This window comes from Myripristis murdjan, chromosome 14 (assembly GCF_902150065.1).
Source record: "Myripristis murdjan chromosome 14, fMyrMur1.1, whole genome shotgun sequence".
In the NCBI taxonomy this organism is placed as follows: Eukaryota; Metazoa; Chordata; class Actinopteri; order Holocentriformes; family Holocentridae; genus Myripristis; species Myripristis murdjan.
The window spans coordinates 23,351,493-23,378,951 of NC_043993.1; the positions used below are offsets into that span (position 1 = coordinate 23,351,493).

Consider the following 27,459-nt stretch of genomic DNA (forward strand, 5'->3'; position numbering starts at 1 on the left):
GTAGTAAAAATAATCTGATGGCCTTTTTTCAATCTATTTCCTTGATTAATCTCATATTAAAACAATACTATACATTGGATCTTCAGTGTTCCAATTTGCTGCTGTCATAAACGTCTGGTATTAGCATTCAATACATCAATCTCCACATCTTCTCAAGAGATGTGCAAACATATTTTTCTTCCATTTTTTTTCCCCCTTGCTGTACAAATATAGCAAGGGAAAAAAATATTGGGAAGAAAGTAAGCAATAAGATGTTCTCTGGCTGCCCAAGGAGAAAATATGACCTTCCTGTCCATCTGGGCTACCCATTTGCTTACCGCAGTGCAAAAGTTGGTGTAGTGTCCACATTTTCAGTAACTTAATTTGTTATGGCACACAACTGTGGCTAGGTCTAGGGAGTACTTTGCTGCAAGTGTCGGGCCTCAATGTGGAGTCAAAAATACACCTTGTCATCAGCAGTGGTCTGTCATAAAGAGGGAAGTCAGCATGCTGTCATTTTGTCTATTGAGCACTGGGAGCTGGGTGAAAGTGTCCTCTGTCAGGAAAGGGAAAAGTCTTCCATTTACCCACAGCATTCTCTCTCTCTCTCTCTGCCTTCATCACCGACAAGTCCACCGTACCAATGGGCCTTGCAGTGCAGTGCAAAGTTATCCAGATTATGCTCAAAAATGAATTTTATTTAGAATAAAGAGTTAATGAATTTTGCTTTGTATCTGATATTTTAACTGCTGTGGTGCTTGATGTTGTTTTACACGCTTGAAATTTCAATGTTCACTTTACCCCCCTCCCTTTGCTGAATGTAGAGCATGTATGTGGTGCTCTATGGGAACTGTAGGTGGAGTCAAAGGACAAAGAATCCACCATTGTATCAGAGATGAGTTTGCTTTTTCACTTTAAATATAGACAATCCACACTGATATCTCAAATTTAGAAACAACAACAACAACAAAAAAAAAGACCTGAGTTGATTTTGCCCTGATTTGGCTAAATTAAAGTGGTAGGAGGGCAATGAGATGCGACTACACACCCTGGCAATGCAACTGTGTCCTCCTAAATGCCTTGTAGCCTGAACCCTGTGTAGGGGGGCACGGGCTGCAGTAGGCGTTTAAAGGTAAATGACATTCGATTTGAACCATGTGCAGCATGTTATCATGTGGAAGACTTCAATAAATCAATATGCAAACATATTTTTGAGCGACTCTTTGCCAAAGCCAGAAATCGCAGAGTGAAGATGCAGAGTAGATTTGCTCCTTAGTGAATGAATTAATAACTGATAATCTGTGATGGGTGTATTCTGTTACAAATATTGGGCAGTGAAGTGGTTACCCCTGTTGCCTCACAGCTTTAAGGTCCTGGATTCAAATCCTGGATGGGGCATGGCCTTTCTGTGTGGAGGATGGGTTGAATGCAGAAGATAAATTTACCCAAGGGAATCAATAAAGGTTAACTTCACTTAATAACAATAACAATAAAGTAACACATATGTAATTTTACTTGTGCTGAATTTGCCAGGATCTTTAACCTCTTTAGTTGTGTAATGCCTACAGAAAAATTCCTTGTCTTCAAGGGTATTCTGCTGGTCCAAAAGCAGAATACCAATAAGGCACACATGAATGAGCTAACAAAGTGGTAAATATGAAAGTCTGAATTCTGGAGCATGCAGTGATGACAGCATTAGCTGTTGAGGGCAGTGACAGACTGGTAAACCTTTATTCCTGCCACAGACATTGCGGGGTCTACAGTATCTTTATTAAAAACCGTGAAAGAAAGATTTTGTGTCTCATTAGAGAGACGTCTGCTGTTAATGTGGGCTGAGATCTTCAATATTTATTGGCCCAATGAATGCATATGGTGCAGTCATTTTAGGGTGTAAAACAAATGTAATGTAATGAGTAGGATACCTAATTACTGTCCTGACAAGTAATATGTAATTTATAACTCCAGTAATGACCCCAGCACTGAAGTAGGATAAAGCTGATTTAGACATCAACACTTAATTTGTAGGTCCAGTCAAATCTGTTTCCTATTCACTGTGCAGGGAGCCAGGCCAGATTTTTATTAATGTAGTTTTGATGACATCATAGAGTGTGAGTCTCTTGCTTTGGGAGAGGTCATGTCCATAGATATCGACTGGACCTCCCTGCACTGAGATTAGAGCATAAAGGTTTAATTGAGTGATATTTTTCACTAAATACTCTAAAACAGGCTGCTGATGTCACTGTTAACCACTGCAATCCTCCATCTTTCCACCCCTTCCTCACTCCCTGTTCATAATCGTTTGCTAGTCTGCGGCAGCTGTCAAAATTAAACCGTACATAATGGGAGCCATTACATCTCTTGCTTCCTGACTGCTGCTAACCCCAAATCGACATTCCCGTTTGTAAGTGATGCTCACTGCAACTGCTGGGCAAATTGTTTGTTTTGAAGATCCAAAACCTTGCAGCCTGATGTGAAAGAAAGAGCATCTGATTGGCTTCCAGTGTTCCCTCTGCTGATTTGAATGGAGTTCAAATGAGGATTGGTGTATGAGTATGTGTAAGTACGTGTGTGCATGTGCAGGTAGCATGCATATGGTATGGCTTTTATGTAGGTGCTTTTGTGTTTATATGCTTGCAGGTGTGTGTATCTTAAGCTTTCTCCTCTGACTGGCTAAATGTAACTGGGAGAAGGGATTTAGCAGAAGTCCCAGTGTAGTGATTAGACTGCACAAGCCAGAAAAATACAAGTTACAATTAAAACATATTCTCTTACAAACCTCTTATGGTATGCCTGATTAAAAAAGACAGCCTTCCCTGAAGCCCCGAGGCTGTCTGTTCAGTCAGGGGAGCTGTTATTGACAGCTATTGAATGATCTAAGTTGTAACTGTGGAGAAAAGCAAGATCTCTTAATGAAGCTGGCAAGTTAATCAATGCTGTGTGAGAGACAGAGAGAAACTTGCGTGCGGTTTTCAGTACAAGTCTTTCAGCTGATATTTTTGTCTGTATATTGTGGATAGTGTGTGTGCACTTCACCACTGCCAGTGTGTTTCCTGTTGATGTATACATGAGTCTTGCACGCTAACAAAGAAGCACCGGGTAACTGAATATTTTAAGCATTTACGCTCTTATGGAACAACTTCAAACCAGAGCAAGAGTGGAATAAACCTCAATTTGTAGACTGCCGACATGACAAGTGCAACGTTTATTGTACCCTGACAATATGAGTAAGAGTCTGCAATGACAATTTAAGCTGGAATTGTTTCAAAAGCAAAAGAGAGCAAAGGAGATAGAGAGAAGAGATCAACAAATTGGTTTCCTAGTAGCACTTCTTCTACTTCACAACAAGGGAAACAACTCGAGCCACAAAATGGGGTTCAACAGAACTTGAGGACTTTGATCACTAACTTGTGTTAATACACACTCAGTCAAAAACTAACTTCACTTTACAGTAGATGGTGACGGTATCGATTCAGAGCAACACAACTCTTGTCTGAAAAACACTGGGAGATCTCAATCTACTGCACACAGAAAAAAAGTAGTGCAGAATACTGCAATGCTGCGACTTTTGCTGTTGCTGATTTTGGGGGAGGAATAGAGGCACTGTAATCTCGATCAATCTAATAAGTGGGCTTGCTAATCACATTAAATAACACAGTCACACAAACAACACTTCTCATCTTCTTATCTAAAGTGCATTCCTGCTAATAAAATTGATCAAAATTGTTCAAATGTTCATAATCCACAAATAATCTCATGAGTTTGATTTGAATTCTGTGATCATACTATTTAATGAAATATTACAGCCAAGGAAATACTCCACGAATTGAGGTAAAATACTTTTACCATCTAGCATCTTGTTAATGATCTAGAAGATATCTAAACCATACTTCATGTAACAGCCCTTCAAGTACAAGTGCTTAAAGGCAGAATGAATAGGATTTGTCGATTGTACACACAACATTCAAAGTTGGGCCCGTCCTCCCTGGCTAACCTAATCGCCGCCCGCAAGTTTTGATTTCCTAGAATGGTGATGTAATGAAATGACCACCCAAAATGAAAAACACTCCGTCCTCTCCTTCAGAGCTCGCCAGTGGGTTGGCTTTTACCCGCTGAAGGTCCCCCATTTTTGTAGTTTCCTAGATGCTGTGCTAAAGATCTGGCGCTGCTGGCTGGCTGGGAGCTGCACACCCGCTGCCCAAAGGGTGACGCCCAGAGGAGTCCTGAGCTCAGCAAAACAAGAAAATCCAGGCATACGTCAAGGCCTCAGCTACACACACTGCCACACACTTCTAGTGGGTCATAAGTGAGGGATTATTTTTGTATGAGTCTATACATTGTTTTGAGGAAAATCCTATTCATTCTGCCTTTGAAGGAACAGTTGAAAAATCCCAAAAAACACATACTTCAAGCGCAACCTGTGTCATTGTTTATGGAAAAATTGTTCAATATTTATGAGTGAAAAAGTAGTTTTTCACTCATATATATATATTTTTCACCAGTTAGAGCTCCACTAAAGAATACCCATGTGGCCGCGTTGCATTAGAGTGAAAGGAATGAATCGGAAAATATTATTTTTGTATTTTGGGTGAACTGTTCCTTTAAAAAAATAACTGTAGTTTGGGTGCTGGCAGTACAGAGTGAAACCGTTGACCAGAATAGTCCTCTCTGTCATTGGAATCCATTCTAATAAATCAAAGAATTTAAACTCATAAATCAAAATGAATGACGTGTTTTTGCTGAAGTACGCCTGGAAGTCTTGGGACCCACGTTTGGGAACAGCTGATTTAGTCACTGGCACTTTAACTCCTCTTCTGCCTGAAGAGCATTATGTTTTGTTTTGTTTTTAATTACTGTATTATGCGTTACTTGGAAATATTTGTTTCTTTTTGTGAACAGCACCTTCTTAAGATTTGACTCATCCTTACAGTAAGTTTAAAACATCGTTTAAACTTGTATTTATGTCCCTTGTTGAATCTAGATATGAGGAGTAAAAGAGTATTAGTCACTAAAGCTTCATTGGATTAAAGTTACCAAATGCCAGTTAAGCCAAGGTGGCTGCTAAAGTCACAACTGTATATACAGAATATACAGAACTTCAAAACAAGTCATTAAAACCGATGTCCATGAGATGATCCTGGATAAAACTGCTCCACTGTGTGTCTGTGTGTGTACTCTGCTGTCCATCTACAGCTACTCTACGCTATAAGTGGTGTGTGTGCAAAATGGGGCGTGTGGGACTACAGTGTGTCTATGGGGAGAAGCAGAGCAGGAAAAGTTGGAGAGAGCAGCAGCCACACAGAACATGGACAGAGCGTTTACCTGGCCCTGCGCTCTGTGGGTACGCCAAGTAGCCGCCTCTTCCACGGGCCCCCCTACCTGAGCCACGCGCTGCTGCTACTGCTGCCGCTGCCACTGGTCCATACGCTGTCGCTGGGAAGCCTGCAGGCACACACACAGACACACACACAGACACATACACACACACACACATCACTTCCTGCACGTCGATGAGTACATCGCAGGGCTATGGGGGAATGTTGATACCAGCAGTCTGCTACAGGCTAAAAATTGTAGCCGTTGGGATGTCAGAGCTACGTCTGTCAGCACACTCTTACATATTTCAAACCCTGCTGACCCACCAATACACACTCAGAAACACAAAACTGGCCCCAGGCAAATCATTGAATATTATGAAGACAATGCACAGAGATGAAAATAAAATACAAATACAATATTGCACTGATTGAGGTACTGCTACTTCATTCATCAGAGTAAGAGCACTTGCCAAGTGAATGATTGAAGTAACATAATATCTCACTAAAAACAACTGTGAACAGTACATTTGGTGATTCAATCAGTAATTCAGTAATTCAGACTGCATGTATGGTAAATTAGCCCTTTTAGAAGGGGGTCTTGTGATCATCAGACTCCGTCTTATTTCATAGCAGCAAAGTTGTAGCATCAGTTAAACGAAGTCCAGACCAGTTTTTCAATGGTAAATTACAGATATCATTGATGAGGGCTGGGGCAAAAGTTGGAAATGAAAAAATAGAGATAAAAACATTAAAATATACTCTAAAATAGAGTAGTTTCTTTCCAACTCTGCAAACATGAATTTATATAAAACCACACAAGGAATACAATGACATGGCAAATTCTCCATGATTATGAATGTGTGGTAAGATTAAAATCAAGAATACTTAAAAGCTGCATAAAAATGCACTGTTATTCATCAGGTACGTTGCTGCCAAAAGAATAAAACCACTAAAGATTTATACAAGGTTTACATTATAGAGACACTGTAACGTAAGCTGTGAGGTATGCCTCCAGGACGGTCACTGCCCCTAAAATGAAAAAAACAAAACAAAACAAAACAAAGCAAAACTAAAGTGAACTTAGCTGACATACGTCTTTCTGAAAGTATCTGAGGTTATGGAGGTGAAACTTATTTGAATATAAGGAGCATAAAAATATAGCATACACTAGGGTATAGCATAAAGTGTAAAGATTACAGATCACTTCCTAACATGTACATCCTTGATGTACGGAAAATATCAAAGACAGCACTGGATTCCCTTGAGGACTTTCTTATGATCATGAAACTTCAATCAGCGGGCTCTCGGTACAATACTGCTGCTTCTAACAACAGTAAAGATGGAAAGAAAAAACCTCCCTATCTGGCGAACTCTGAATGACTTTCTTTACATCACACACCGCTAAAAGTAATGCATGGTGTATTGTTTCCATGAAGGAATGCAAAGATGTAGTAGTAAACAAAACAATAACTATGACCCGGAGTTAGTCACCATCATAAGTAAAAAGCTACAAGTAAAATCAATTAGCATTTTGAGAAAAGCACTGGTTTATGTTTTTTCCTCATAAAAAATAATTCCCTCATACAATTTAGACCGATGCTGCCTAGTACAGTGTGTACTTGAAATTTACATCCTCTGAATATACATTAGATTATAGTGCAGATTTTGTGCAGATATTGTTCTGCAAGCAAAAAAAAAAAAAAAAAAAAAAAAAAAAAAAAAAAATGGTGGGTAAACTGAGCTTAGCTGGGTTTGCCCCTCACTAAGTCCCTGATTATACTAGTGAAGGAAGTAGCTCTGGGGATAATTATGTACGTGATTTGGAAGAAAAATGACAGCCACTTCAGAGCTGCAAAGACATGCACAAAGTCCTAGACATGGGGAATATCCTTGTATTTAGATCACGAGTGCTTCCACTTCCAGTAAAGGTTGCTACGGATCAGATTTATACACTTTAATGCATGGAAAGAAGCATTCAGTTTGTTTGTTCAGCTAGTCAGGTGGCAGACATACAGTGGGGGAAAAGAGCCCTCGCGATCAGATGGAGATATTTGTTGGATTATTTGTCATTCAGAGGAGATTTCTGTTTAAGCGTCAGCTGATGTGAAGATTGAGCACGGCTCTTCTGCTCCTTTCAAAACGTGTTTGTCAAAGCACGTTCATGCTCTAAATCTCATCAGTAAATCTGTCCAAACTGACAGTTTACAATGGGCTAATAAAAGAAAGCCCTAAATACCACGCAAGTGCAAATCCCGCTTCTTTGTGTCTTAAGGGTCCGGTGTTAGAATTATTTCAACAAATATCAGCCCAATAATCAGTCTGTAATTAAGCCAATGGAGTGTCTGTGAGCTGTAATTACATTGTTGGTCTTAATGAACACAGAAAGGAGAGGTGTCTGACAGAGGCTAGTCCATGCCCAGGGCCTGGGCTCTACTCTGAAACACAGGAATGGCACGTCATTAGTGTTGGTGATGAGATTCCCCACTCTGGCCTCAACACCCTCTCTGCCTAATCAACCCGCTGAAATTATCTCCACAGGAAATGCTTTGCTCACCAGCAAAAAAATTATCTCCAAATTCCCTCAATTAGATTTAGCTTTGATTTTTAAGCTGAATCTGCGTGCATGTGTGCTTTTTCTCTTATGTGTTTTGGCCATGTTGTGGTTTAGATGTTAAAAAATGGCACAGGACACCCAAGAGGGCTATTTTTTGAATGCTGTGGAGGTGAGAAGACCACCAAACGGGTGACCTATTTTCTGAGCCAGCCTTACACTGCTATTCCACGAAGAGGGGCTTGAACAAAAGACTGATGAGAGGGAGGGAGAGGAGGGGAGGGAGGCGAGAGGGCAGGGTCAGATGAGCTGCAGCCAAAGAGAAAAACACATAGCTTTTCATCAGCCGGCTGAGAAGGAGGTAATTCACAACTCTGCTGAAACAATGTGAGCATGAATGCACGTGTTGGGTATGAGCTGCCGTCATGCTGAGACTGCCAGGCAGGTGAAGAAGAGCAAGAAATGCCAGTTTTCCCTGAACTATCAAACAGCTCGAGACAGGATAACGGCTGAGGCAGCGCGGTGACGGCGGAGAAGGAATCCAAACAGATGTGGGAGACGGCGACTAAAATCAGCTCCAATTTATGCTGCTGCAGTCACACCCCACCACGAACTGATTCAACAACAGCTCATCTGATATTCTCTGCCTCTCTTTAATGTCTTTGAAAAAGAAAAAAAAAAAAAAAAAAACACAAATCAGCTCTGATGCTATGCTAATGATGGCCATGCACCCCTGCATTTCCACTTACAGTGTCCCCACGGCTGTTGTGTGGAACCGTGTTTCACCCAACTCTCTCCACCTCTTCCCCCCTCTCTCTCCTTTCCTAAGTGCTGAATCTATCTTCCCCTCCCTGCCATTGTCATGACACCCCCAATAGACCCACTGGCTTGGAAGTTAGTTGCGGGCAAAGTTGTGGTGAGAGATTAACTTTGCAGGATTAGGTGGGTTAATTAATAGATGGCTGCTGCTCATTGTTTTGTGCTCACGCTGTAAGAAGCCACCCAAGAGAAGCGCTGCAGCATTAAATCAATTTCATGGCCCTTTTATTACTGAGGAGATAAAGCCAATATTTAGCTTTCAATTCTTCACAATTATTGGGCCCCTGCTTTGCCACTTGAGTGGCTGCGCTTGGCTGGGGACAAGGACACATCTGTTTATGGGCTGTGGAGGCCCGGGGGCCTTGGTGTCTGGACTCTGGGGAACTGTCCTCAGCTCTCTCTCCTCAAGCCCGTAGCACAAAAATTCAGCGTTCCTCAGGAATACACAGAGAAACGAAGAAAGATGAGACTCAAAGAAAGATGAGCACTGTAGCACACACGCTGCAAACATTGCATCCACTCTCTAAGGAAAAGAGTAAAGTCCCTTGCGCAGTATTTTCTTTGCACATATTAGACAAAAAAAACAAAACAAAACCTACTATTAAAAGGGCAAAATTTTCAAGAGACAACGATGGTTTCTAATTCCAGTGTGAGGTTGTTCTCAGAGGTGTCTCTCTACCCTTCCAGCTGAGAGCTGTGAATGAATCTATATATAGCCTGGCTGACCTCATAACACTGTCTGTGTTGTCTTAACATTTTTTTTTTTTTAATCCATCTCCAATTTCAGTATTTACAAATATTCAGGAGCTGAAGTATCCAACCCTACCTCACCAAAAACTGTCTCAGTTATCCAATCTGAACCCTAATTTTAGCCAAATTTGTTTTACTTGCCAAAACATAACCATGAGGTAATCTGTTCATGTGCCAAACAGGTGAAAATTGTGTGTCTAACGTGTGGTATTGTCAGGTTTACAGTGAAGAAATGTAATTTTCACACAATTTGCACCCACAACACATAATCTGTTTTTTCAGAGATTGTGCTCATTTCATGAAATTTCATCAGCCCGTGTTGAGGTAACCATATTACATCACTGTAATGTCATGACAATGTAACTAAACAATTAAACATTCATCACTGTGAAGTAATCACTTACACTGTGACAACAGGAAACAGTTAAATTGCCAGATTTGTTGCTACAGCCTAACCTGGTATAGCTGTTAGATGATCGACAAGTCCTGACAACAAAACAGGGATGGGGCTTGTCATTAGACATATTCAAATATTTTATTTATCATGTAGTCATTAAAGAGACATAAATTATAAAAAACATTGCAATATAATTCAGAATATATTATTTAAGAATACTGTCAAGTGCTTTTGGTTTACAGACAGTGTATTAAAATATAAACATAACATATACACATTAAAAAAAAAAAAAAAGTCTAGAGGGCCATAATAAAATGATAAAAATATAAAAGACCAAACTTCAAAGAACTCACGACAACACACAATCTGACCTCAGCTGATAGGTCAATTTTCTGTAATACCGCTAATTAACATGATAGTTAAGGCTGTTGACAGCAGCTGGGATAAATTAAGCTCTATTTCTCTGTTTTAAAGGCAGACACTTTAAGATAGCCTGATGACAGTCTGAAACAGCAGCCTGAAGGCAGAGCATCAAACTACCCAAAGTCCACATACGCAGCACAGAACATCTCTGTGCTGCATTTCACTGCCAGCAGATTGGGATGTTTATTATTTACAGCTGATGATAAATCTATAAATGAAAGTATGCCATAATTCTTAAGGCCCTCAAGATGATGATACGGGAGATTGTGAAAAGTTTGTGAGGCATCCAAAACTCTCCCTCTGCAAGGGATCATTGCAAACCTGCCTAACTTCCTTTATGATGTCCTTTTCAAATGTTTTCATTGCAAGTGACGTGAGGGATACTGGCCTAAAAATGTTTAACGCTGTGGGATTTCTATTTTTAGCTACAGCGACAACTGTGACATGTTTCCAGAGCCATGCTACCTTCTGCAGTTGAGGGGACAGCATAAAAAAAGTAGACAATGACGCTCCGTTTGTGTTGCACAGGCCTTAGATAGATGGCCCCAAATATGCCCTACACATGAACTCTTGACATTAGTCTGCAAATGACTGGAAATGACCTCAGTGCCAGTATTAGCTTTTCACATCACCTAAGTTTTCTCTTTTGCATCTCATTCCCCGATATTGTAAAGTCATGATAGCCTAACCTACGATAAAGTGTTCAGTTAGCCATCTGTTAATTAAGGGTAAAACCATCGAGATGCATCCCCTTATTGCCCTCTTCCAGTGGCATGGCAATCAGTTAAAAGGGAATAAAGAGCCTGAACTATCACTTTAAACCAACACTTTAAATTATGCCTTACTCTATACCACAGGTTAGCCCATTTATTCTCACTGTAAAGACATCGGCATTAGAAGCCTGATTCTTTCCGCCCCCAATTATTTACTTACTGCCACTCACCTGCTACACTTAGACCTGATTTTTCTCTTGCTGTCTTTGTTGTTCAGCGTGACTGACACACACCACACTCCAATGCTGACTCGCTGACTCACTCTCTGATTCCATTCCTCAGAAAACATCACAAGGATTAATTGTTGCAGCATGCATCAATAAGGTCACAGTCGTGTCCTGGCTCTTTCGACTGATGTTAATGTAATCTGCACTGTTCTTGGGCCCAAAGCTGCCTGCAGAGGTTCATCCACAGGTGACATGGGAGATAAATTCAAAACCATAAGAACAGTGTAACCTATCTAACACTGCACAGGAGGAGATCGGGGACCACTGCTAGTATTATGTAGGACATCATGTACATTTTAATGCCTGAAAAAAAAGGGGAAAAGGTCCTTCTAATGTTTAATATTAAGATACTGCAAAATTAATAGAATGTGTAGTGTTAAAAGCTTTTGTTTAAGCAGATTATTCTACTGAAGTATAGAAGAACTATGGTGTATTATCATCCTATTTTGTTTTATTATTATTATTATTATTACTATTTTACTTTATCTGATTTTATTTTAATTGATCTTATCTTATTTTATCGTGTTATCCTACTGTGTTTTTTTACCTTTTTATTCTGCTTCTATTGTGTTATCTTGTGGTGTTTTATCTTGCTGTGCAGCACTTTGGAAAACCTTGTGTTTGTTAAAATTGTGCTATATAAATAAAGTGGATTGGATTGGATATTATATGTGATGTATTGTACACACACAGTTACTGATACTGTATTTATACTGGTATTTATAGCCATATTTATATTTATGCTTATATTCATTACACAGTGTCCACCCAATGTGTCCCCCCCATTTATATAGTTCTTTTAGTATAGTGTTTTTCAATATTTTTTTTTAACAGACTTCTATCCCAATGCAGTGTATATATTCACTCTCCTATTCACCACATTCACACTGTCTGACTGAACGGGCTGTTGTTTGTCTGCGCTGCACCATATGGCCCAAGGAGAGCACCATTTCGTCTCTGCTGTGTGCTGTACTGTATGTGGTCGAGGTGACTTGTCAACTGTGTCATCTCCCTAAGAGGATGCACGTATTCATTCAATCTGGATATATCTGGGTAAAAAAAATACCAGGTCTGAACAGGACCATAATTTACAGACACAATTACAGACCATGTGAATTGTTTGAGAGCCTAACTTGAAGTGCATAAAGACAGTCAGCGAGCTAGCAGCAGAGATGTTACACAGCCAGGTAACCGAGACTGATGTGGCTCTAGCTTGGCAGCAAAACACGCTAAAGGAGAACAGTAGCCAAATCGTGCGAAAGGAAGACAAAGGGAAAACCAGTGAGAATGTGGGAGGAAAAAAAAAAAAAAGGCCAGGACACGAGTTTCCAATACAGTATCAAGGAATTCAGTGTAGGTATGCATGGATTATGGGAGATGTTCTTTCTTTCGGGCAGGCCAAACGTACAATAATATGCTGGTCAGTGTAGCACTGAAATAATACACAGTAAATCTGTTTTTCTTTTTCAGTTAAGGGTAGCAAGAATCAACATGAAAGTAGCTTATGTTGGCTTGCTATAATAATGACAACAGTAAATTAAATTTTCCATAATGGTCTTTCTGCACATGCTCAATATCTGATTTGCCCTCTACCCGAATAGAAACTTATAACTCCAAGCTCACAATTTGGCAAGGCTGGCCAGACTGCTGACCAGTGTACTGAAACAGCTGGCCACAGATGTACTTTTAATTGGGTTTAGTTACATCCTGTAGTGGTAGTTCATTGACTCTCCCTGTAAACTACTACAAACCACAAAAGACCTCGCCAAATTCAATGTGAAAAATGCGGAAAAATGGGGAAAGCATACAAGCGGTGCACACTTTTTCACGGCACTGTATCCCAGTAAGGAGGAAAAGCCTGCAGCAGCGGGGATAAGCCTGTAGATAAGTCATAGCAGATGTTTCGAAGCACTGAAGCACGCTGCCTCCTTGTCACAGGAGGAGGGAGGTAAGGGAGAAAACCGACTCCACTTCACATTCCCCTTCATCAACAGCCTTTGATAAGATATAGTGAGACAAATAGAAACAAATAAAAAAACAAAACAACAACAAAAAAAAAAACAAATCAACAAAAGGGACAGCCATCTAGATAGACATCTTTTCATCTCTAGACTGACAAGTGTCCCATTGTAGTCATCCTTCAGCACGACTTTGTTGTTGTTGTTGAAAGCAACTCTTGGTTGTTTCTATCAAAGGCATGAATCACAGAACGGGAGACAGCCAGGTGCCTTTCATATGAACTGCTGCATACATGCTCATGTTTCACCGCACCTCTGATTGCATTCATGCCTCTGATCAATGGAGACCAACACAGAGATTTCCCCCACATAAATACACTGAGTTCAGTGTCTGCGTGGGAAATGAGAGAGAGAGAGTAACAGAGTACGTAGTGTGATATGAATGAGCATATGGCAGGAAGAGTATGGCTGAACATTAAAATGTATGTGTGCAAAGAGATGGACAGCAGTACTCTGCTTAACTTGAACTAGAAACTACTACTGTAAAACACACAAAAATGCCACTACAAAATAAAAGAAAACAGAAAACCCAAACCAAACAAATTAAGCCACTGAAATCAAATCAACACAAACAAAAGACAAATCAAACCAAGCCCCCCCCAAAAACCAAACCAAACCAAAACAAACCCCGCCACACCAACCTAGACAAAAGATAAACTAAATCAAGCAACAAAACAAAACAAAAAATAAACCCCCCAAAAACCACAACAAATCTCACAAACCCAAACCAAGCCAAAAACAACAACAATAACAAAAAAACCTATCCTTAACCCAACCTACACCAAGCCAAACCAAAAGCCTTGCTCTTTTGAGCTACCCTGCTACCTCTGTGACACTGTGAGTTTTATATCATACAAGTGATACTAGTACAACTGGACATATTCATGAAACACTAAATCAGATGAAAAGACTCATTTTACCAGAAGTGTGAAGTGCCACTGACGGAAAACAATCACAACTGCAGCTACGGTTCAACATGATATCCCGACAGCATCCATCAACTGTGTAATTATACACTGACATGTTAGTTATCATAACCTTTGTAGCTGTTGGGTCAACTAGCCTGAGACCATAGATCGTACTTTCACACTCGTTTCACAATCATTTTCAGCCCAGGGGTGGAGACACTCACCACGGGTGTGAATTCAACCCTGCTTGAGACGAGGGCTGAAATTGTGCACCCTGGAGAGAGGTGATTTCCCCGGGATGAAAAATGTAGTGTGAAAACAACAGGGTTGAGCTCACCCTGTCGGGGCAGCGTTCGGAGGAGCAGCTGGTAACAGCTGGTGTTACCATAACAACAATAAGCTGCTATTATTCTCTCCGGATAATGGTATTAGCTGGCAAAGAAAAAAGCTAAAATCTCAAGAACGATTTGGTCTGACGATGATACTGTCACTCCAACAGGCTTTTTACCATGACGATATATGCTATAATGTTTTCATGTTGCCATGAGTGCACACTATTCTCAGTAATCTAGAAATTATATTTGAGAAATATTCTTAAAGAATGCATGTCTTTTCAATGTGGGTAAAAATAGTAAGCGTGAAAACACATTATCAAACCCTGGGATAAATGTAAACCTGTGGGTGAGTCGTCTCTGTGTCACCCCGGGGTGACTCAACCTGAAGTGAGATGTCTGAGAGTGAAAGTGCAAAAAATTTAACTCCAGTCAGTCCAACAGCACCTCTTGTTACCAAGATTGAAAGTTAAAGGTTGTGAATGAAAATAAAAAAAAATTGTCTTTGGTTTTGATCAACTCAGGTGTGTGTGTGTGTGTGTGTGAGTGGCCTCGTCAGTACCAGATCGGGACAACAGGAACATTTTGGCCCTTTGCTGTCCCTGAACCCCATACAGCAGGCTCACAGATTTAACTGCTTCCTGATGTGATCATATCTGCCTACAAATGAGCTCCATGTATGTGTATGTGTGTCTAAGTCCGTTTGTTGGGAGGTGTGTGTGTGTGTGTGTGTGTGTGTTCGTGAGGGCACCTTTGTGTCTGCCCCTTAGCTCGGGCACTACCTCTTTTCTTTTCTTTTCTTTTTTTTTTTTAACCAGAAACAAAGATTTCAGTATGTAATGAAACCATTCAGTACACTGATCCTTTGCCATTAAGACTTCATGGGTTGTGATTTGGGAGAGGGAAAGTCAATTACAGAAATGGAGTGAGCCTGGAGCTCAGCAAAGCCTGGCTCTATGGTGGTAATTGCACACGTATCATATACCTTTGAACACAATGATGAGGCCAGGAAGGAGAAATATTTGGTAAAAATCCAACTGGGCAACTTTTCAGAAGGACACAGGGGTACAAACTGCTGCGGCTGAAAGGGACAGTTGTTCTGTCCCCTCATGAGTCATAATCGTGTACTACAGGTTTTTTTTTTTTTTTTTTTTTTTTTTTTTTTTACAATCCATTACAAGCATTTCTGCATTCGGAGTAAACTTTTTCAAAACTCCTCACAAAGTTGGCACAGCAGGGCTCTATGTGGAGCAAACTGTGAGAATTTTTTTATTGCTTTGAAATGCATTCAATGACCATAGCTTTCAAAATTGTTTTTTTTTTTTTTTAATCTCTAATATATATATACTATTTTCAAAAATGGTAAATTCAAGTTCAAAAGGTGACATAAAAAATTCAGTCTAAATCACAGATAACTGATTATCCTAAAAGTAGTAGATATAATGATTATATAAACAAAAGCTGAGCAACTATTGATTCAGTTTATCTAAATTAGTCCAGCCGCATGATCAGATGTCCCTCCATGCCTGGACAAAAATAGAGCCTCTATTGTAATACTACCCATTGTTAGTGTTTTTAAGATTATTGTGTTATGTCTGACAGTGTTCTTGTAGGGAGAAAACAAGTGCTTGCGCTCAGCCGAATTACCTGATTTTGAGACATACATGCGGCGTTCTGGTAGTTTTTGTGCATTTTGGGCATGACATTACCTGTTGTGCCGAGCTGCATGCGGGTGCAGAGAATTGTATGAAGAATTCTGAACAAGCGAAGTCGGTATCGAGGAATGCTTGTAACCAACTGTGAAAACCTCCAAAACCGATGTGACAGATGAAGCTGCAACAACAGGCCTCAGAAAGATTACCTACAAATGTGATATATTATAAAAATGCAACTGCTTTACCACAAAGACATAATACTCATGACCAGCATGGTGCTTTGTCATCACTACTCTGATCTGATACTTCACTGATCCCTATAGGGAAATTCTCTTTTCTCTCTCTCCACTCCACGGGGAGGTTAAAGCACAGGGTCAGCTACAGAACAGAAACCCTGCAGCTGGCGGGGATGGAGCGTCTTGTTCAAGGACGCTTCAGCAGGGTGGATGCTCTCTAACACAGGAGCTTCACTAAGGTCCTTCCAGTTCAAGGGCAGCTAAAGTGAGAAAAAATCTACTACCACCCCTAAATTAGAGTGAATTTTAGCTATTGTTGAGTGTTCATATGGTGCTATACTTCATATTGTTGTCTTAGTCACAATACCCTTAACTCCAACATGAATGCAGCCTCCAAAGCTGCACACACATCACACAACTGCACACTGTGTGAGAGTGATTGATGTGATACAGAGAGCTCAGAGGAAGTGTCTTTAACATTTTCTCTGACATGGGAGCAGTTTCCGTCTAGTTGAAGCCCACAGCAGCACACACAACAAAGAGGACAAACTAGACTCCTTATCCCGGCGTAGCCACACTTTTGATCTCCTCTTTATACTCCATGCTGTTAGGTGCTTTAGCTAAAAAGGAAACTGGTGAGCTGAACTGAGCATCATGCTCTGCTCATCCAAAAGCCTCAATACGTGTCTGTCACTCACACACAGCAGAGCAGGGAGGAATGGAGAGCAAGACAGTTAATATAAATGGTGACTTAAAATCACACATTTTGGCAGGGATAAAACTGGAACTCAACCAGACCTGGGGGGTGAATGTGCTTCAATTCAGCTGGTTCGAGAAACCCTGGAACCGGTTTGTCAGCAAGACAGTTTATGACAGTGACTTAGATAAAGAGAGACAGACGGAGAGGATACAGAGATGTCTGACCTTGCAGTGGTGCTTATGTAATGGTCTGCTTCAGTACATTTAACTGTGGTGCCGCTTTCCAACCTAGGATGAGTAAAGGCAACATGTCTCTGTGCAGCGCTATCTGCTCTGGCATCAGGTCTGACTCTCACAGAGCATTAAGGGGTCCTGTGAGCTCCTAGTGAATCAGTTGTTATGACCCTGCCTCTGTGGTCCCCCTGGAGCCCATCATATTAATTAGACTAGACTACCTAAGCCTCCTCTCATTAGTGTCCGAGTAAACAGCCTTAATTTTTTATGCATTTTAATGCCCATCTCCCGGCGTTGAGGGTGGTGGAAGAGGGGAAGGATGAATGATGAACGAGGGTAATTTGAGATTTGCTGAAAATGAGCGTCATTAAGTGTCATTTGACCATAAAAGTTAAAATGTATTTGTATGAATTCACATCTATGAATGTGACCACCAAAAAAAAAAAAAAAAAAAAAAAAAAAAAAGTGATTGTGACCTGAACCTGACCTTGCAGGAATGATCAATTTTGCATAACAAATCAAATGCCACATGCATGAATACAGACTCCAGCATACATAACACAGAGTGGAGGCTCATTACATTTTCAGCAGGCAGCAGCACACCCCACAATCCCCTTATAATGTAAACACACACATGGACACAAACAATAATACTAATAATCACATCATTTCCTGAAGATGATTTTGTGGCCTATTTGAAGGAACTAGCGACCTCATTTCATTTTAGCCAACTCAAGCCAGCTAAAGTTACACAAACTAGCATTGCTCTAGGTAGCAGAGGGTAAGCGGGGTAAGAGAGTGCTCTACTCTTCCAAAAATAGCACAACAGTGGCTGCAACTGATTATAGGAGCCATAAACAATGCAGCCATGTGAAGTGGAGCTATGCAGACGGCTGTGTGCTATGATAATGACTGTTTGCATGTACGTGCTCATGTCCACATATGTAATTTATGTGTGTGTACTGTATGTCCACACACTACGGGGAAAGAGTGGCTGAGAGCTACTGGAGAGCTATTAACACAGACCGCAGGAGGGAGGGAAGGGAGGAGGCAGCTGGGTGAAGGCCCGGCGAGTACCCTACTGCTGGGCCTGGAGCTCTGAAACTGTGGGTGGCCTCAAAACAAGAGTCTGTAGACACAGGGCACATGCTCTTGGGCACACAGAATCCTCTGCCCTCTTCAGTGATTCTGCTCCTTACTTTTGTCCTTCTGGTCTCTGATGGTGTCCAAAGGTGGTGGCCATAAACAAGACTACGGATCAAATCCCATTTCCAGACCAGCAGCTCAACAGTAGACACATAATGTGCTTTAGTGCAGCCACTCTGCCTTCCCAACCACAGGCACCTCCACTCTGTGCTCTGTGGTGGGCTGTTTGTTTGCTTGGATGAGGGCAGATCTTTTTACTGCTCTGAGGGCGAGTTAAGACTCAGGCAAATGAGCTGAGCCTCCTTTTCACATTTCAGGACAAATCTAGGCTTACAGCACTGCCTGTGTCACAGTGTAAGAGCTAAAGTCACGGACAGACAGGTGCTCACACACTCAGGAAGGCACACGTGCATGTGCATGTGCATGTGACTTGACTTGCCATGTGCAGGCATACAGACACACATACAAACACACACTTGCATCTAAACAGGAAAACAAAACCACATCACCAAACAATGATATACAAACCACTGAGCTTTGTAAAGACGGAGGGGCTTGATGTTGAAGGGCTGCTATCAGGGATGTCACATGAGTTCATACTTGGGTAAAAAGTCAATAACACAATTTTGAAAGTTATATTAATACTAGTGGTTTTAGTATTGATAGCACTGACAAAAATTGATCTTTCACTCTACTCTGTTCTTACTGTGATGCAGCCTTAGCCGTTATTTTAAAATACCGGGAACACTTGAAATTGAAGTCACACACTTACAGCACAGCAGTCAAACTGAGAGTACATAATGACAGCATAGTATTTACTGTTGAAGGTGGACATTTCATACAGTTCTTCTAATGTGAATTAGTATTTGTTGGGCTATTTTATTTTTTTTCCTGAAGGTTACAGGCTATTGTAGCCACCTGTAACTCAGGTTGCTTTCACACCAGCCTTGTTTAGTCCTTTTGACACAACCCATAGTGCGTTTACCCCCTTGGTGCAGCTCATTTGGGCAGGTGCGAAAACAGCAACCACACTCAAGTGTGGGTGAAAAACAACTGCACAGAGACCCTGTTGAGGAAGTGGTCTGGATGTGGTTACAAATGAACTCTGGAGCAGTTTGAGAACATGAACCTACCTAGATGACAAACCAGCTACAGGAAGCATTGTGTGTTTTGGGTTGAAGCAGCTCCTATGGCTCCACTGTGCATTACAGGGCTTGTAAATAAAGAACTGGGCGAAGCAACTTGGTAGTGTCAGTCGCTAGCAGTAAGCAACAGAGGAACACAATGAGGAGAACATTGCTCTCTTGGTATATGGATTAAAGCTTGTGTCAGTAACTTTTTTTTCTTAACAGAACAAATCACATTATAAACACTCACTCTCAAAAGTGTTTGTACAACAAACACAATAATGAGATAGGGAAAAAAAAAATTCTGGAAGCAACCATTTCCTTTCTCTGTCCCTATATCTCATCAGATTTGACACTGACCAAAGAACAGGCTGACAGCTCCCACATGGATTTTGTAGATACATTTTGGTTAATGTGAATGTGAATGTATTAGCTAGTCCACTGATTTGAACCATGCAAACAGTGTGACAACACCCTCGGTGTTATTATTCTAATGTTTAAAATCTTTAAATACACAAAGTTTCTGTTTACTTGTTAATGTCTCTACAGTGTTTTTAAATGAAGGTGTGTGTGCTGTATGGGTTTGCTGTTTTTGCTGTGGTATCCAATCAGGTATAGAGATAAGTGGAGTTTCACCGGTACTGGTATCAGCTTACCAAAACGGATATTGTGAAATCCCCAGCTGCTACATTTCCACCTGTTGAATGTATGCAGCGCCTATTTTCCAGAAACATCAGTAGCCTACATAGTCTCTGTGAGGGCAGAGCGCAGATACATAAAGCAAATTTAGGAGCAGTTAACGGAGAGAAGCGCTGATCTGGGAGCAGTCCTGCTTTGTAGAACAAGACAGGGCGTGACATACAGCGCTGTCCACTGACGTCAGAGCAGCACACACTGCTGTCACTAGGAACAGTCATGGCCTGGGGAGTGTGTGTATGAGCGTCTGTGTGATGTGTGTGTGTGTGTGTGTGTGTGTGTGTGTGTGTGTGTGTGTGTGTGTGTGCGTGCTCAGTAGGCATGGCTGTGGAGGCACTGAGTCACTGAGGAAGACAGGACAGCAGAGAGAGGCCTCTGGTAAGTCCATCTCCGCCCCTTTCCCTTCATGCACAGCTTGGTGGAGTCTTTGTATGAACATCGTTCCTTTGAGAGGGTTTGTGTATCTGTGTGAGAGAGGGCTGCGCTGTACGTTCATGTGCATGGTTGTTTGAGTGTATGCAATCACGACACTACTCATCAGGCCCTATTTTAAGGCCTGTGACTCACGGAGGGCCGTGGCCTCCACAGGCCCATTGGGCTAATGATCAGCCTTGGCAATTAAAGCCAATCTGTGAGTCAGTGTGGCATCAGGAGGGCCATCTGCTTACAGCCCTGTAGCTCTCACTCAGGCCTGTGGGACCACTTGCTGGGGTCACAGCTCACCCAGCTTGTAGGAAAACGGTTGCAGGATCTTAAGAACAATCTGCTTTGTAACTGTAATTCAACAGAAGCCTACTCGACTGATAGCAATATTCTACATGCTGCAGCTTGTTTCTCATGAGCACAGTAAACGGTTAAACAACGTGATTTATCTTGTGGAGCAAACTGTCATGACTCATAGGTCAACTCCCTCTTATCTGCTAAATTTTCTTCCCCTTGCTCCAGTATAGCAGCCAAAAAAGGGGGTACTGACCATGGATCAAAATGGGAGATCTGTGGTGGAGCAGACAAAGAGGAGAAGATAAGGTGTCTGAGCGCCAACTCAGTCCCCCCCCCCCCCCCCCCCCCCAACCTAAATCACCGTCCACACATAAATGAATGACCATTAGTCCAGATGAACGGTTTCTGACTCATTCAGCACAACAGATGAGAAGGCCTCAGCTATGTGCTCTTGGTTCCTGTCCTCCTTTAATTTTGACAATATTCAACAGGTGAATCCTTTTCTCCCATGACTGTGCCACTGAACAATGCATTTACTTGGAACAGTACGCAACCTTGGACTGTCTTTATGACAATATCTAGTTACACAGGAGGAGAGGCAGAGTCTCTGTTCTTGCCAAGACCTCAAGTGTATAGGTTGAGATGACAGAAATTTCAAATAATTTATTCTGAACTTGACAGGTGCTATGCAGACTACAGTTAATGAGAGCCCTGAAGTCCAAAAGAAGTCGGGTTTTATTGAAGATCTAATTCCAAAGAAAAAAGTCAATTCACACACACATTTTTTTTTTTCACCTCTGCACTTAGTCATTCCAGGGAATTAGTCAACGTTTAAGTTACAAGAATGGTTTTATTGAGGAAATTTTCTAGGGCTTCAGTAGGGTCACGTTTAAAACTTTGTTCTGGTTGGCAGGTAGGGTTGTGTTTGGACAAAATTTTCTCATCCAATTTTCACGGGGTTCAAATTATCAGGCTGGATTCAACCTCTACTTAAGGGGCCAACCATCTCCTGCAGGAACTTCAAACACACCACTCCATTTTCAAGCAAGCCCCCTCTCATAGATCCAAACACAGGAGGCCTCTGGACACCTGAGCCTTGGTTACACCACAGCCAACATGATGTATTTCTCCTGAAACAATAACCAGGCAGAGGCCACCTCTGTTGGGCTTCAAAACTTAAAAATTCTCCATGCCAGCACCTTTCATCCCCCGACAGCAGACCCTCCACGGCAGGCGCTAAACCCTGCGAGGATGCATTATGCTTTGGCTGCGGAAGTTGTTTCAGACTCGTGCCCCAAAATGACCTCAATGGCATTTATCATATGCTTGGTTGGCTCTGCCCCCCTTTTATGGGGGCACGCAGCCCTCAGTAGCAGTAACTATCATATCAAATGCACAGGTCAGCAGCTCTCTATCCCCTATATCCCCCTTGCTGAGAGGACAGCTGCTCCATGTCCCTTTGTATCCTTTGTTCAGAGGTGCATCGCCTTATACTGCTCTGTGCTGATAGGGTGTCATACTCCTTTCATCATTTGACCCCTTGTATAAAAAAACAGCACCGTTCCTATATTCAGAGTGTCAGCTGCAAGAAGCAATGTTCCCCATCACCCCATCAAATTTCATACATCAAATTATTTCTTAACTTTGTTCCATAGTACTAAATCAAAGAGCAAATAATTTCTCAAGTCAGATTAATAATTTATATGCTGGTAGTACTGAGTTTTTAATGCAGCTTGTTGATGTTAATAATAGTTTATTTCCTTGTAGAGCCCTTTGGCACATGAAGTTGTGTATCTCAGCAGAGGGATCGTATCCCTGAAGCAGACAGGGGTTAAGTATCTTGGATGAGGACAATTCAACAAGGATAGACATACTGGTTGTCATGGCAGTCAAACCTATCATCGTAAGGGTACGGGTAGGCCTCTCGACCTACCAGGCCACCCTCCAGCTTGTCATGTTCAGTTGCTCCAGAAGCTGAGGAATCCAAAACTGCCCACTCGGCCGAGCCCTGTTTACATTCACATGGAGAAAGAAAGATACTCTGTGCTGATGTAAGGCTTTTGAAATGTCATTTTCTGCCGCTTATGTATGATGGAGTGTGCTGCTCTGTCTCGGGGCCTTCTGGTGGAAGCGGAGATATGAAGGGATGGAGGCTACCACAGTTGCTATCCCACACATCTTATCTGCTGAGAAAAAAAGATCTAACACAGCTGATGCGTGTGACAAGACACGAAAAACATATGGAGGAACTCAACCACCAGCCACCAAAAACGTACGCCAACACCACAATCACAGTGATTATGATGTGTATGAGAAAGATGCAAAAATTCTGCGTGCACACATTCATGTTTTCTGTCAGTGGTAATTGCACCGAGGACAATTTTATTTAGAAACAGCTGGGACGGTTTTGCCCTGAGTGTTACGGTAACTGCCCTCGACTGCCCCCAAAATCACGCACCCCCCTGTCCTCATCGTACCTTTGCTGCACTTGCCACTGCCCTCTATTCTCCTTAATCATTCCTTCCCTGCATCCTGTCACTACTTAAGAGGCTGACTCACTTGACCTGAATTGCTGTTTGTCTGTCATGGCATCTGGGGTAGCTGGATGACTGAGTGTTGTGTTTCCCTCTCTCCCTCTCTCTCTCTCTCTCTCTTTCTCCCTCTCTCTTCCCTGATGGGACCCCTCTAACATCTTCATTCCTAGTTTTTCAGTGCAACATAATGACCTCCTAGTAGCAGCCCTAATGGAGCCATAATGGTCATTTATGCCAAGGGAGGCTCAGAGGGCATGGCTGTGGAGGCAGGGAGTCGCAGAGGAAGACAGGAGAGTGAGAGAAGCGTCTCCACTGCCGCCCCTTCTCTCACTCAAACCGAGCCTTTGTATGAATATGGCAATTGTGAGTGTTGAGTGTGTGCATACGTTTGTGTAATGAAAGGGACTAACACAGGAGCTGGTTGACAATAGACTGTACTGTATGAATGTATGAGGGGTGTATCCCTTTTATTGGTGTTCCCTTCCACAGCTTAGTCACATCCCTGACTTCTCTACACTGCGCCCACACATACATATGCACACTAGCATTTTCCATCTTCCCTCGTCTACTCTTGCTGCCACCCCTTCTCTATTGTGATGGCTACGCTGCATAAGCTTGTTAACGTGCACACATGCTACTCAAAACCTTTTCTAGCCATATGCATTTTAATATGCCCAATACATAGGAGGGCTTTTCACATTGTGCATTGTAAACCTAGGTTTATCTTAAAAAACACTGTTATTTAGTGTTCAGTGTACTGCAATCACATATGATAAATGATAACAATAATACTACTAATAATAATTATACATTTTATTTGTACAGTGCTTTTCTTTAAAGACAGATAAAATCTGATTCAATAAAATAATTCTAAAAAGTGCTACTTCTTTGTGTACTTCCGCAGCTTTTTGAAGGTTTATTTTGTCTTTATTTCACATTCACTTCACTTCATGAATGCACCTTTATTTCATTTATTTTCAAAAGTTTGGTTGCATTATCTCAGTGTCTGTTTGTCCTCTGCAGGTAATTAGGCATAATGTGTTCTCTTGCATTGTGTTTATATGGGGAAAAAATATGCCTGGAAATTCAATGGAAGGAGGGAAATGGAGTGAGATAAATGCAACTTCACTCTAAGTGACAGATAGGGAGGCAAAGCAGCGTTCGCTCAGGTTGAAAATTTTCAGGTAAAGCGAGAAATTTGCCTGATGCAGTAAAGCGTAAGCCAATCAGTTTCAAGCAAGAGAAATGAATACCTCGCTCCTGTCACCAAAAACATGTTTTTTTGACATGATACCATATTTTAAATCTCTCTCGCTCCTCTCAGCTGCATCTGGCAACACATCAATGATTACAGTGCAGGCAAGGATTTTAATTTCAACAGAACAAAAGAATTTTATTTTCTTACCACTAACAGCTGAGATTCCTGAAAATGTCCCCATTCTTTTCCCTGGAACATATCTGAAAAATCAACACTCCCTCTGACTGTGAGGTCCCATCGTACCTCATTTTACTTTAAATGTACATTTTTCAACAGTAACCTCAACTCTGGGTAACCCACCCATGCGGTACATTTGTCTTGCCTGACACAAGATTGTATTTAAAAATATATCTGAGGTTATTTGATTTTATGGGAGAGGTAGGGTGGAGGATAAATGTGTTTTAAAAAGTTGAAAGGTGTGGTTATTCATGGGGAATGCAGTCGTATCAGTTATGTGTAAGATGAGATACGGCTGGTTCAGGTGTTGACGATGAAGATGTTCTACACGATGCTCTGCACTTTTATCTTGTGATAGAAGTGCAGAATACCTTATAGTGGATTTATTTTCTCCCAAAACCACATGATAACAGCAGTAAGTCCAAGTCAGAGGAAATAAAGTTTTTAGTTTTTGTCTGGCACTGAGCAGACTGTAGGTTGGATCTCATTTCTTCAAAACTCTTCCTGAATAAAACCCCTCTAACAAATAAATCTATGTAAATCTGGGTTACAGGGGGAAGCTATGGTAATTATTTGCAGTTAAGTGTGTATTTATACCCACTGTCACAAAAGAGAGGCATTACTTTGTTTTTAATATTGTAAAGTACTATTTAAAGTAGGCTATTGAGCTCCACCAGATAAAAAAACCCTCCCCTATTTATTCTTATTGGTGTGCTGGTGACCACTTCTTATGAGGTTTTATCATTAGCAATACAACAATAAATATTACCACATATGGATAGTCTTCTTATTCATTGCTAATTTCAACAGCCCTATGATCCAAGTCTGCAACACAGTCTGAGCTTAAACTCTCAGTTCAGGCATGATGCTGAAAAGACAGTGCCATGTGGTATGAAATGCAGCTTGTGTAAACACCATGGGATACAAAAATACAGTGCTTGGTACATTCCTTCATCAAATCCTTCATCTCTCCTCAATTACCGGGGAAAAAAAATCTTTTCCTTTAGGGAATCATAAAATAAGTCTATCGATTCATTTTGACTGTAGGATAAAGACACTGCATAAAAGAAACAGCTCATACATGTAAAACTGATCCAGAAATATCAGAACTACTTTTTTCAAAACATCTGTGACTGAATCTACAGGACCGTATGATTTTGAGGTTTTGATTATGCTTCAAACTCACCTGAGGAGCCGGTAAAATTAAATACTGACCGTGTAACTATCATAACATTCACAAAACTGGATGGGAACCCCTTTCAGTGAACCAGCATCATCCTGACCAGCCCAGGTCAGCTGTTGCATTTTCCCACACGCCTTACATTCGCCATTACATGTCCCAAATTTCTGCCCCTACGCTCCATTGTCAAAATTTAGATAATATACTGAGTGCATTATTTTTCTGCAATTATTAAAATGGTCATGATTTTTGTTTTCATGTCCTCTCACATGATGAAGTGAATGAAAAATGTATGAGTGCTTTTGATGAGTCAGAGAAAAAAGAACAGGTAGCTTGCTGTTACTTGACTGTGGGGGCTTTTTGCACTCTGCTGACCTTCACAGCAGCTGCACTGAATTGTGCCAGAGAGGCATTTGATGAAGTTACGGCTTGTTTTCTGAGTCAGGATTTGGCGTGGGGCCTTTCTAGAGATTTGAAGATCATGCCACTGAACTGTGCATTTATATTGTACACGGATGTTTCATATGGCTCAGCCCCTCGGCAGGAGTAGCTGCACCATGTCTGCAGTTTGAATTTCCTTTTCACTTCCACAAATAGTTTTGACTGCCAGTTTAAAGACAGCAGCACTACTGCATTTTATACACAGACTAATTTTGCTTAGTGAAGCAATGCTCGATAATACACACTCAATTGCATGAACATGTTTTAGACAGATGCAGGGCAGTCTGATTTGCATGAGTAGGATTAGTAATATTTGAGGGCCTGTAAGTCTATTACATGTTGTCTGTTCAATGCTGGATTATTTTTTCCAAGCATCAACTGTTGGTATACAAGGACATGAACACAGAATATTTTTATATTGACGGTTACCAAATGCACTCGGTGACCCTTTTTTTGGAATAGCAGTACCAAAGTGGCGGTTGATGTTTGACACTCGCGTCCTTGTATCAGTTGTTTGTTTTGAGGAGACATATTTCTTCCCTTCTTTCTGTTCCTCTAAGGGTGTTTTATTACTTTATTCAGAGTTTCCTCACTGAATTGTGTCTTATCACATTTTTCTGTTAGCTTGAGGTTTTATTGGGTGTAAAAGAAAGCCCCAGCATTTTGCACCCAGTTTTGTGTCTCTTGTATCCAACCTGCTCGGTCCCTTCCAGTTATTTATGGGCATGTTTGATTAAGTTTTACAGAGTAGCTGTGTACAGTGGGGAAAAAGCTTTTGATCTTAAATGGAGGATGCTTCCTACATCTCAGTAAGGAAGGACACTAGTCAATATTTGGCCTGGGGTTATTTAATTTGGACAAGCA

At 41.2% G+C, this 27,459-nt stretch overlaps 1 protein-coding gene across 6 annotated transcripts in view; it reads right to left on the bottom strand.

The window, feature by feature from the left end:
- The window catches only part of LOC115371410 (RNA-binding protein Musashi homolog 2), a 291,837-nt gene that overhangs the window by 23,652 nt on the left and 240,726 nt on the right, over positions 1–27,459 (bottom strand). For 3 of the 6 annotated variants that reach the window (XM_030068780.1, XM_030068777.1, XM_030068778.1), the window contains exon 11: positions 5,299–5,418. The exons of 1 other annotated variant lie outside the window; for it this stretch is intronic. In XM_030068780.1, the coding sequence (XP_029924640.1) occupies positions 5,299–5,418 (120 nt within the window). The remainder of the gene's footprint in view (positions 1–5,298; positions 5,419–27,459) is intronic. 2 more of the 6 variants (XM_030068781.1, XM_030068779.1) reach the window with 1 other exon arrangement.